This window comes from Lagopus leucura, unplaced genomic scaffold (assembly GCF_019238085.1).
Source record: "Lagopus leucura isolate 7727_CA_CO unplaced genomic scaffold, USGS_WTPT01 Super-Scaffold_100008, whole genome shotgun sequence".
In the NCBI taxonomy this organism is placed as follows: domain Eukaryota; kingdom Metazoa; phylum Chordata; class Aves; order Galliformes; family Phasianidae; genus Lagopus; species Lagopus leucura.
In genome coordinates this window covers 8,731,059-8,743,998 of record NW_024962265.1, presented here as the reverse complement: position 1 = coordinate 8,743,998, position 12,940 = coordinate 8,731,059, and the positions used below count along the sequence as shown (strand labels likewise).

Sequence of the window (12,940 nt, the reverse complement as noted above, 5' to 3'; positions counted from 1 at the left end):
CTTTAGTAATATAATATTCAGCACCCAACTTTGAGTACTGATGCACAAAAAAATTCAACCATCATTTGTCATTTATCAACAAATTGTCTATGTTACCCACTTCCACTGATAAGTGGCTCGTTACTGACTTGATATTTAGGAAATGAATTTATTTAGAAATACAGCCTCCTAGCACATTCTATTATTAAGTCATCTAATGATCTGAATGAAAAGCTCACCACAAACACTACTTAAACACAGGATAAGCAGATGAAACGTTTAAAAGATGTAAAGGCTGCGTACTTTAATATACCATTTTCAAGCATCACAAAATACTCCTAAAATGTTTATTGTCTTTTGGTAGCTCACAATACTGTGCAACTTATCATCAATTATTTGCTTTTGGGATTAAGAATTATGAAAATGTTCCAATTTGAACAATTAAACTCTTGAGAGTCTAAAGAAGGAGTTAAAGAAATTATAAATAGTTGAAAACCCATAAAACAGAAATTTTTAGTTTCAAAGCTTAACTATTTAAGCTGAAAATCATGCAAGAACTATTGGAAAGTTGCACGCAAAGGGCAAGACTAACTGGTGAAACTCTTACTCAACAAGAGCAATTCTGTCACGGAGAATCATCTTGTATCATTCTTACAGATGACCCAATCATCCATAACAATAAAGAGCAGGAAGATGTAAATGACAGGGTCCATCAGGATGGGATTCCAAATTGTCACAAAGGAGAACAGCATTTAAAGGGAAAAAGTTACTTACTATTTTTTCTCTCACTGCTTCCACATGGTCAGATCTTGGCAGACGTGACACTGGAACAGGAGTTTTTTCTTCCTCCACTTTTTCAGTTTTTGAAACCATCTGTGGAATTCCAGTTGTCAAATCCTCTTTCTTAACATCCTCTTGTTTCTTCACATGCAGTTTGTCACAAGGTGCTTCAACTTCCGCTTTCTGTTCAGTAACATGCTCTTTTGTCTCAGCTATAATTTGCTCTTTTTTGTCCTCTGGATGTGGAGTACTTTTTTCCAGGAGCTCAGGTTTTTTATATTCTTCAGATTTGCTTAAGGGTTTCTGTTGATCTGAACTTACTGTTGCAGGAATTTTATCTTCTGAAAGTGTCTTTGGCAGCTTCTCTTGCTGAAGTTTTGATTCTTTTTGAGCTTCTTGTTGGATTTTCTCCACTGAAGAAGTTTTCTCAATTTTTACGTGTTGAAGACTTACATCTTTCTGAATTCCATGTTGAATTTTATCAGCTGAAACTGCCTTGGACAATCTGATTCCCTGAAGTTGTACATCCTCTTTCTGAGCTGCAGGTTGGATTTTGTCAGCTGATAATGCCTTTGCCATTTTCATCTGTTGGAGTTTTGGGTCTTCCTTCTGAACTCCATGTAAAATTTTGTCAGCTGAGGGTATCTTTGCCAATTTTGCCTCTTGAAGTTTTATGTCCTCCTTCTGAACTCCATGCAAAATTTTATCAGATGATGGTGCCTTTGTCAGTTTTGTTTGCTGGAGTCTTGAATCTTCCTTCTGGGAAACACGTTGTATTTTATCAGATGAAGGTGTCTTGAAAAGTTTGCCCTGCTTAGATTTTGCATCTTCTTTCTGAATTCCTTGCTGGATTTTATCAGTTGACAATGTTTTTTCCAATTTCCCTTGATGAAGTTTTGAAACTTCCTTTGGAACGCTTGGTTCTTCTTTCGGTTTTGTGGCTGCTGGAGTAGGCGGTGTGGAAGTCTTCTGTGGGGAATGTGAGACAGCAGGCACAGGCTGTTTTTGAGGAGTCGCAGGTGGTTTGGATACTGGTTGTGAAGGGCCTAGTTTTGGAAGTGGCACCTTGCCCATATCCCCAAGTTGTCCTGACATCGCCCTTTGGGTCTGACAGTTTAAGCACAGCCATTCCTGTACCTGTGATAGAACAGACATATGAAGTTACTTATATGAAAACACAACAGAAAAATACATTGTCCTGAAATATTGATGACCTTTATCTACAAAGTCTGCTTATGTATTTCCAACACATATTGTTTTCTAAATCCTCTACAATCTACCATTAATAACTTTACCTCAAACTTGGTAAATCTCTCTAACTTTGAAAAACTCTTTGTGCTTTTTCTTTTAGAAGTTACCTTTCTCTCTGGAATTTTTGTGTATGTTTTGCAGTTTAAGTTAAAATGGCAGTAACCAAGGAAGAACACCTCTTTGTTCACTTCTGCACAATGCCTTTTTATTCTACATTCCAGAAAATTGGGGGAAAAAAAGGACAAATCTTCATAAAAGACCTTGTTGCCAATTAGCCAGCTACTACGTAGAAGAAATCAGACTTTTTGTAGTGAGGTTTGGGATACAGTTTCTTTAGAATAGAAAAATGGAATTTTAAAGACAGAAATCACAGAATCACACAATCACAGAATTGTAGGGGCTGGAAGGGATCTCTAGAGATCATCAAGTCCAACCCCCCTGCCAAAGCAGGCTCCCTAGACCAAATTGCACAGGTAGGCATCCAAGTGGATCTTGAACATCTCCAGAGAAGGAGACTCCACAGCGTCTTTGGGCAGCCTGTTCCAGTGCTCTATGATCCTTACTGTGAATAAGTTCTTACGCACATTTGTACAGAACTTCCTATGCTTTAGCTTGTGGCCATTTCCCCTTGTCCTATTGCCGCACACTTCTGAAGAGTCTGGCCTCATCCCTTTGCCTCCCACACCTTAGATATTTATAGACATTGTTCAGATTTCCTCTCACTCTTCTTTCTCAAGGCTGAACAGAACCAGGTTACTCAGCCTTTCCTTATAAGAGAGGTGCTCCAGGCCCTTTATCACCTTTGTGGCCACCCGCTGGACTCTGTCCAAGAGATTTTTCTCTTTTTTGTACCGGAATACAGAAAAGTACTGAAACGAAAGAAAAAGCTCCAAAACTTCTGGATTTGATAATAGATAGGAATACTTTGCAAATGAAATACAAAGTCTGTACTGCACCTTAAAATCTTTTAGTGCTTGTTTCTGATTCCTTTTACTGTGATGATGGATTGTCTCACCAAATCAGTGTATTTCTCTGATTTAGTTAACTTAGCAACCTACTGAATACAAAATACATGAAAAACAGCGCAAAATTGTTCTGATAGTAATTACATAGCTAATAATGTAAATAGCATTACTGATCAGGACAGATGACTGATGAATTATACACTATAGGACATTTTAGAATTTTGCCCAGAAAATGAGACATCTAGTTAGAATAAGTGGTAGAAGTTTGATAACCCAGAAACCCTCACGCATTTCCTATTACAAACTAATTAAGTAATAAATGATGTAACACCAAAAGCAGAGACTGGAAATCCAGGTCTGAACCGTAGCATAAAGAATGCCTGAACTACAGGATTCTAAGTATCAGACTCCCCACTCTAGTTTTGATTTCATAAATCTTGCCTTTTTCTGTGGGAGGCTTAATATCAATAACAGAACTGGTAGGTTCTCCTACCAAGAGTACTTAACTTTTGGTGATGCCAGGATATTGTCATTGGTCATTTCTCAACAAGAACATCTGCTGTGATAGAGTTTGCTGTGAACCACTTTCTAAAATTTTAAAATAGAATTAATACATGTGGAAACAAATTTGGTCTTAACCTATGAAAATTAAGATGGCAATATTACCAGGAGTTCCAGAATGCCTAAATACACTAAATAAATTTCATTATAAACAGAATAATGAAAAAAGAACTGATTTCACTGTATTTTTTATTCTTTTCTCAGAGACTTATATAGAGTTGAGTAGATAATTATGATAGATCAATCTTAATTCAAAGTCATTCTAGATTCAAATAGTTTGTAAAATCAAGAAAAAGGCGTTCAGTACACAGTTTCTTTTCATAGTAACATTTCCACATGATATAATTTCAATTTATTTCCTGATAATTTATCCAGTTTCCAGGGTTTCTGTTTTTTTTTCTACACATAACACATTTAACTCTTATCCCATTGAGTATCTCTTCAACTGCAACCTCCTCACTGCTCGTTCACATTCCCCTTCTTAGATTCACACACAGTAGCACTAAGCACATCATAGGACAAGCTTCTTAAAAAGAAAAATAATGATAAATTAAGATTAACAAAGGCAGCTGATGATGAGTGAATTAGTTATTATGTTTAGTTTAATGTTTGCCAAGAGATGGAAGTACCAGTCACTCCTCCTTGCCACACTGATGTAAGTACAGCTGGTGAGATGACCTGGAATTGTCCAGATACATACACAATGATTTAATGAGTCTTGCTCTTGGACTTTTGTTATCTTTGCAGCTACTTTTCACTTTTAAAGTGAAAAGTACTTTTTTAAAGCTATATAGACGTGCTTTATAATTCAATCTAAGTTTTTATCATCATATGGATATTTGATCACAAAAGCACCAATAAAAATATTCTTATATCACCAGCCCTCTAGCTCCTGATTCACTGTCAGAATGGTTCTCTGTAAAATTAAATTTTGTACCATGAAGTCATATGCCTCAGTTTTAGACTTGATGTTTCCTCAGTTAACCTCATGCCCTGAATACTAATTTTGCCTAAGGCTACCTTTTCAGTTAGCCTGTCAACCCAAATTTATTAAGACTTAAGAAATGGACATCATCTTCCTTCAACAATCTTTACTACAAAATTTTCTTAGTTCTTTACAGAAATATTCACACTCTTTGGTTCCTGAGTTGTCAGCAGACATTCTTGGTATCACAAGCAATACACATGTGCATTAATGTTCTAAATATACACTTCTTTCCCTGTGTCTTCAATAATCCCAACAACCCCATATTGCTGAACAAGACAAAGGAGTTGTTTCTCAAAGTTCTCCTCATTCAAGTTTAACAAAAGAACAAGCGTCATCTTGAGAATTTCATACACTCAATATTCACTGCAATGGTCTATTTTGCAAATATCATGCAAGGGCTCAAGTATTTCAGTTCTTTTGCTTTGTACTTAGTAGCCACAGTATCAGAGGTGTTTAAGTTCAAAATCACAGAATCACCAAGGTTGAAAAAGAACAAGATCATCCAATCCAAAAGTCCATCTACCACCAATATTTCCCCACTAAACCACGTCCCTTAGTACAACATCTAAACATTTCTTGAACACCTCCAGGGGCAGTGACTCAACCACCTCCCTGGGCAGCCTATTTGAGCACCCGGCCACTCTTTGAGAGAATAAATTTTTCCTAATATCTAACCTGAATGTCCCACAACTTGAGGCCATTTCCTCTAGTCCTATTGCTAGTTATGCGGAAAGAGAGGCCGACCCTCACCTCATCATAGCCTCTCTTCAGGCAGCTGTAGAGAGTGATAAGGTCTCCCATGAATTTCCTCTTCTATAGACTAAACAATCTCACTCCCCTCAGCCACTTCTCATAATACTTGTTCTCCAGAATCCTCAACAGCTTCATGTTCCTTCTTTGGAAATACTCCAGGGTCTCAATGCTATTCTTGTAACATGGGAAACAAAACTAAACACAGTACTCAAAGTGTGGCCTCATCAGATAGGTACAGGGAGAAGATCACCTCCCTGGTCCTGCTGGTAACATTATTTCTGATAACTGGGGAAGTCATTGGCCTTCTTGGCTAACTGGGCACACTTCTGGTTCATTATCAGCTGAGTGCTGACCAATAGCCCCAGGTCCATTTCTGCCACACAGTCTTCCAGCCACTTTTCCCTAAACCTGTAGCATTGCTTGGGGTTGTTGTGGACAAAGTGCAGGACCCACCACTAGGTTTTGTTGAACTTCATCCCACATGCCTTAGCCCAATAATGCAGCCTGTCTAGTCTCCTCTGATGGGCCTTCCTACCCTCAGGCAGATTGATTTTTCCTTCCAACTTGATGTCATCTGCAAACTTACTGAGAGTGCACTCAATTCCCTTATCCAGGTCATCAGCAAAGACACGCCTCACTGCAGATCTGTGGAGAGCACCAATTGTGACCAGTTACCAGCTGCATTTAACTTCATTCACCACCACTCTCTGGGCATGACGCTCCAGCAGTTCTTTACCCAGTGAAGAGTGTACATGGTCAAGCCACTGGTTACCAGCCTCCCCAGAAGAATACCGTGGGAGAGTAATGTGCCAAAGGATTTGCTGAAGTCTACATAGACTACGTCAACAGCCCTTCCGTCATCCACCAGGTTTGCTGCTCAATTATAGAAGCAGAGCAGGGTGGCTAAGAAGGACCTGCCTTTCATGAACCCGCACTGGCTGAGCCTGATCCCCCAGTTGTCCCACACATGCTGTGTGATATCGCTTAAGATGAAAAGTCAACCATTCAATCTCCCTGCTAATTAAGGATTTTACATTGCAGTATATCAATACACTATGCATTCCTAGCAAACATCAATTGGCAAACCAAATTTTTTTTCTAATTGAAAGCAACTCAATGTACACAATGTATTTGAGAAGGTGAAAATAAACACTGCATCCCACAGAACATCTCTTGATTGCCCTCAGAAGTCAAAGGCTTTAATTTAATCTGTAGAACAACTATTTTGCCATGGATGGAGTATACCTTTATCCATTTCTAATTATTTCTCACCTCTCCTCCCATTAAAATCAAATCATAAAACCAATATAGGAACATAAAAAAGCATGAAGAAGTACATATGTGAAAAAATAATTTCCTTTTGTTTTTTTTGTATCCAAAATAACCACATTGACAAACAGAATCTTTATCAAATACTATGTGTTAAATATAAAAAAAATGGAATACATCTATGACAAGAAATGTATGCCTTTTCTCAGTAATTAAAATAATTATAGTAAAAAAAAGAAAAAAGCAATTACTAAAATATATTTCTTTTTATGCAAGTTTTCCGTCCCTTTCTTTGTTACTTTGATTTCTTTGATATGTATAGATTTTGTGTTTCTTAAAAGAAAAAAAAAAAACAGCATAATGAACAGACATTTACTTTGGTACAAATATTAATATAAACCAGTCGTCCTGCAATTTTAAGACAATTTTACCTATGATATTTGTTTTCTATTGATTTTGTTTTTATTTTCACACTTATACAGAGTTTGCAAGGTCTTTATGACAGCTTTGTTCAGGCTATGCACAGGAAGTTTCCCAGGCCACTTAAGAAGAACAAAAAAAGTAATCAGGTAGCCCACACAAAGAGGGGGAAAAAAAAGAAACAACCTGATTAGCCCAGTAATCCGCATCTTAAGGAATGTAAAAAGTAGGGATGAAGAAAAAAATTATCAAAATTGAGTTAAGTCAAATTCTGCAAAGAAATTTTAAACAAGAAAATATTTGGAATACTTGTAGATAAAAGGATATCCACATTGCAGTCAAAATGGCTTCAGAATTAAAGGTAATGTTCAAATAACGTGTGCTTTAATCTCTTTTTTTTTTTTTTAAATAATAGTAAAATTGAACACAAGCAAATGTCAAGAGCGAATGAGCACAAAGAGAAATCATCGTACTGAAGGGGAAAGAACATGATCAATTGCAAGGAGTAATTGGGATCTGTTGCAATATGAAAGCAATATCAAGCAGTTATGATATATATGTCATCTGTCCAAACTGAGTGAGACACTGTTGACCCATATTAACTCATATCTGCACTTATTTAATGCATAGAATAATTGATTCTTGTAACTACAGCTCTGCTAGACCAACCCAAATATTTACAAAGTTTTATAAAATAACTTCAAAGAAAGCAGAATTAATCCCTGTGATGAAGAAAAAGCCATATACAAGAATTCAATACGTGTCTTCTGGAGGAGGACTGTATCAGATAAATTTAAAAAAAATTTTTTTAAAACATAATTTATTTTACAGGTAACAAAAGGTAAACTCTTATGTATTGAATCTAGCTAGGTTCCAGAAATATGTCTGTGTCACCATGAAATTATTAGTCAAATTAGGAGAGAGAAGAGCAATTTGACAGGTAGTAAAATCAGATCTCCTTTGGAGGAAAATTATCCTAAATTATATTAATGTTTTAGCTATTTGAAATTAAACATGCATTCAGACTTCAGAAGCCCTGACATGCACCTGGAGAAGAGAGCCCTGGAGAGTTCTAACGTAACACAGAATTGGAGGCAGTCTTCCTCTTGAGAGGTTCTTGTCCTGCTTGCTACAGAACAGGCTTTTTGTGAAAAGAAGGCTGAAAGGGACCATTGAAATCCTCAGCTCAGAAGTTCAGCTATCTCATAAAGCAAGGCCTAGTTTTATGTAGCACAGCTTTGAGACCTCTACTCAGCTTTACTGAGATAGGGTTGTTAAGATGAGGAAAAACATGTGAGAAAAAGCCAGGGAATATAAGAAAATTAAAAAGTGGAGTATCATTATCAAAACAAGAATTTAAGAAGAAAAATAGTGGCATGAAAAGGTTTAAAATAAAAGAAAACAAAGCATAATACACAGAAGTGGATGGCAGCAACTCAGCAGCAGTGATGGTTTGTTGCAAGTGCAGGACAAACTGATGGTTCTTCACATGGCTGAAGACTGCCTGGCCAGCAAAGACTGTTCAAGGATCTTTGTAGGTGGTATTTTAATACTGGTAGTTCTTCAGATGGATTTATCTGGTGTGTGTCTGTTGCAATTTGAGCATTTTTGCTTGTAAGTCCACCACCATTGCACAGTCTGATGGAAGGACACACATGCAGAACAGGACTACCAAATCAGACATCTGACAGCAGAAAAAATACAACAGTTAGCAATCACTACTTGAACCTTCCCTTCCTTTTTGTGTTTCCATATGCTTATTGCTTTCCATTCCAATTTAGGTTTGCTTAGTAACAATCTTTCAGGGACTCCTTTTGAATAGACGCACCTTCGATGCTTGAAAAAAGATTTTGAACAGTCCATTTATGTCTCCAAAATGTTGGTACATCCCAAGCTTGTTATTCTCTAGATTGTTGTTACCCTGACAGAAAAATTTTGATGACTTTCGAGTTTCCTTTTCAACCTCAACTATTCTATGTAAATGTGCTAGAAACTAATATCCTGGCGCAACAAACAGCTACATTTTAGCTAGAGGGTTTCAAAGAATGTCCCCTAAAAGCATAATCGTAAATAAAATGATCTGTTTGATCGAGCAGTAGAGCAATCACAGTTATTCCTAATGCCCCATGATTTTGCTTTGACTCCCCAAAAAAATGAAAACTGCTCTTGGAACTTTGGCAGCTGATTTGCTGTCACCAATTCTCTCTTCTTTTTTATCCTATATCAAGTGTTAATGCATGGAGGAGACCTGTAAATACTGCAGTAGAAGATTACCAGGGAAGTACAGATGAATCTATGTTTCTTTTCCACAAGTCAGGAATTTTATTTAATAGAAATGGGACTATTGAATATTCCACTCCATTTTAAACAGATGAGGTACAGAACGCAACAACACAAGGATAATCTGCTTCCTCAAGTGATGACAACTCTGAAATGCATATGTCTTATTATTATTTCAAGATACACATCAGCACCTTGAGAACATCTCTTATCTTTCTAGCAACCGCTCTGTTTCTTCAGAATTTTTACATTAGTGATCAAATTTGATAGATAATAGGAATTTCATGTGTCCGTGTATATTTTAAAGGTCTTTAGAGGCTTAGAGTTATGCTGAAAATGCACAAAAACAAATCACTATTGTATACATCATTATAGTTGTCAAAGCAAAGATGTTGAAAAATAAATGCTCTTTTTGGTCAAGGGAGGGAACAATACCATACTGATTTTCTATCTGCATTTATTTGTACTTTCCTATGCTCACGTGAGCAGTACTCCTTCATTACATTGGCAGGTTTAGATGTACGAGTGCTGTTGCCCAAAACCCCTCCTCGGTCTTACACAAAGAAATTCTTATCAAGCATTTCACTGACTCCGGTGGTCACTTCTTTTGTTTTCATGGCAAATCCAACCACAATGAAGGAAAAAAACAAAGTGTATATGGACTTCATCCAAAGGCCAGAGAAGTCAATGGTTGAGCCTCCAGTACTTCAGTAAGGCTGAGATGATTAAGCCATATGTATATTTCAAGAAATTCTGAATTACAATGGAAGACCACAAACACTAATTGAAATGCAAAACAAACCTTTTTTTCTACCAGGTGAGGAAAAGATTGTGACATTCTAACTCCTTTGGACAATTACATATCGTGTTTGCATTGGCTGTCATGATAACATTCAAAGATCTCAAGGTGTCTCCAGAGGGATTTCATTATAAAACTACCCTCTAATTCATGTGAAACAATACTCTGTAAGCCTATGACTTGAATGTTTTAAGTAGTGACTATAGAAAACTCTATTTTTTACAATGCTGTTAATAGTCAAAACTTCTTCAAGGTAGTGTTAAAAAACACCTATAATAATTAAATTAATAAATATCTTCTTGATTTCCCAAGATTTATGAAAGTATGCATCCAACTGTCGATTTCTATAACTCAAATGGAAAATATCTATCTTAAGTACTTCATGTTTTTTACCTTTACATACAACTCTCTCAGATTCTGTACTATGACTTTGTTTCAGAATATAAACCACTATTAATTCATTTTCATATTTCCAATATGAACATCTCAAGAGTTAGGTTCATGGGCTGAGTTCTGAGTACTGGCCTTTCCGCCAAAGTATATCATTCTAAGGAGTGTTTCTACAGGTAACTCCTCTCCTCTAGTCAAACAAATAATCCATCCTTATATGAATATTATGAGTATTCCCCATATATTCTTGTTATTATTTGTTCTAAATTATCAAAATATCCAGGGTCATGGATGGCACTAAAACAGCAAACAATACCATGCCACAAGGAGTTTAAAGACTATTCAGCTCTGTGTTCAATGTTGACCTTTTATGAAGAGCCTAGAGAAAAATGGTTACTCCTAAACTAAGTCCCAGGTATGAACAAGATGACATGAATTCTGTAGTAAAGAGAGTTTTTCCTAATCTTTCAGGCTGCCTAGAGCCAAAACTTCAGCACATCTAGGAATCTATTCCTGATGATAAGCTGTAAATAAAATGTTCTTATCTCAGCCTTAATTGTTCATACTATCACACATCCACTGCTTTCCGTAAAAATGTTGTTACAGTTTTAGACATACAGGGAAAACCGGTAGACACAATTACTCTGAAAAGTCAGTGTTTTCCATTTTATTTGCACTAATAAACCAGATAATCCTAAAACTAACATGTAGCTCATTTCAGCAATGTACTTTCCATAAACAGTAATCACTGCTAAAATATCTTGAGAGATATCTGCCTTTTGCTCATGTTTAGTTTATTACTGCATGAATAGGCTTTTTTACAAAGATGGATCTTCATGATATTTTATGCAATGGAAGTGACAGATCAACCCTTTAAATGAAATGCTACAGAGAAAGATGGAAATGTTCGAGCAATGGGAGGCTTTCGGAACTGCTAGCTCTATACAGTCTTATTTCAGTTACTTTTAACACTTTTTAACACTTTTAACACTTTTTTTTTTTTTTTTTTTTTTTTAACAAACTTTTAACACTTAACTGAGGAGCTAATGTTTTGATCCTGGCTACCAGCATTTCCTCCCTAGGCTATGGAACATTATTTCCAGATACAAACACAATTGAAAAGCTGACAAATGCCCTCATATTCCTGATCAGGGGAGAAAGCTTGCAGCACAGTGTTTCAGATGAACTTCACTTCAAGGATGACTCTGAGGTGTGCAGACAGCATGAACTAACATGCAAAGATAAACTTTAAACTGAATCTTAATGAAAGCTCCTAATACATAATCTGATACTTAAATTTTTGAGACCTAAAGACACTTCCACTGACTCATTTTCCATCACATCTCATCTGTTTCAATCTCTCCTTAATTAGAAACATTGTATGAATGTGTCTATTTCCTCAGTTGTGTTTAATGTTGGCTTTATCATTCACAGAGTTTATCATTTGGTACTGATTCTTGCCTAGTATTTATTCATTATCTCTTGTAACTGATACATGCATCCTTTTAGTGCCTGAAGATTTTGAAAATGAAGGGAAAAGAAGAAAACAAGCAAAAAGTCTGGAGAATAATTCATGGTCAAGGAAACACATTATTTCCAGGTAAGAGAGCACCAGTCCAGCATAAGATTGTCTTTAAAAGGAATATGCAATTTAGTCAGCAAGATAATCCTGTCAACAAATGTAACTAACTCAGAAAAGGGGAGCATGCTGTGGATTTTTGTAATTTGGCAAATTATACTACCAAATATGTACATGAAAGATTAAAATAAAACATTTTTATTGAAAAACTTCAAACCCACATTCATTACAATTTCTTTTTGATTTTTTTTTTTAATAGAAATACAATCTGTTTAAAAGCTTAACATACTGTGATGCTAGAGTGTAACTAAAAACAGATGCTTTTTTGGCTTTTAATATGCAAATAAATCCTATACACTTCAACAATCATATACAATAAGATTCAGTTTACTTTCAAGAGACACCATGGGTACAATTATAATCCATATTATATAATCCAAATAATCTAAAATCATGTAAGCCTTCCAAAATTAATGTACTGCTAACTCTCAACAGAAATATTAAAGATAAGAGGTTGGACTGCTAAAAAGTAATAACCAATCCAAATCTAAAAAGGAAGCCTTATGTGATAATCTCTCTTCTCAGGCTATAGCAGTCCAAATTCAGCCAATAAAGTTCAGGTGATGACATTAAAGAGAGGGTCTTATCCAGATACTGACTCCATTATTTCATGTAAACGAAATTTTTACAAGGATTTTTACAGTATTTGAAGAAACAAAGAAACATTGCATTAAAACTGAAAATTACATTTATTTTTGGTTAACCTACATATCTCAAATTAAGGATTCTCAATTTACATTCTAAATGAAATTTAATTTTTTTTTTTTTTAAATATTTATCAGCAAGCTATTTTCTTGTTTTTTGTTCGTTTGTTTGTTTGTTTTGGAAAAAAAAAAAAAAAAAAAAAAAAAAAAAAAAAAAAAAAA

General features: G+C 35.7%; 1 protein-coding gene across 1 annotated transcript in view; it reads right to left on the bottom strand.

The window, feature by feature from the left end:
• The window catches only part of PCLO (piccolo presynaptic cytomatrix protein), a 319,356-nt gene that overhangs the window by 178,335 nt on the left and 128,081 nt on the right, over positions 1 to 12,940 (bottom strand). The window contains exon 4 of the mRNA XM_042872716.1: positions 754 to 1,896. Within this exon, the coding sequence (XP_042728650.1) occupies positions 754 to 1,896 (1,143 nt within the window). The remainder of the gene's footprint in view (positions 1 to 753; positions 1,897 to 12,940) is intronic.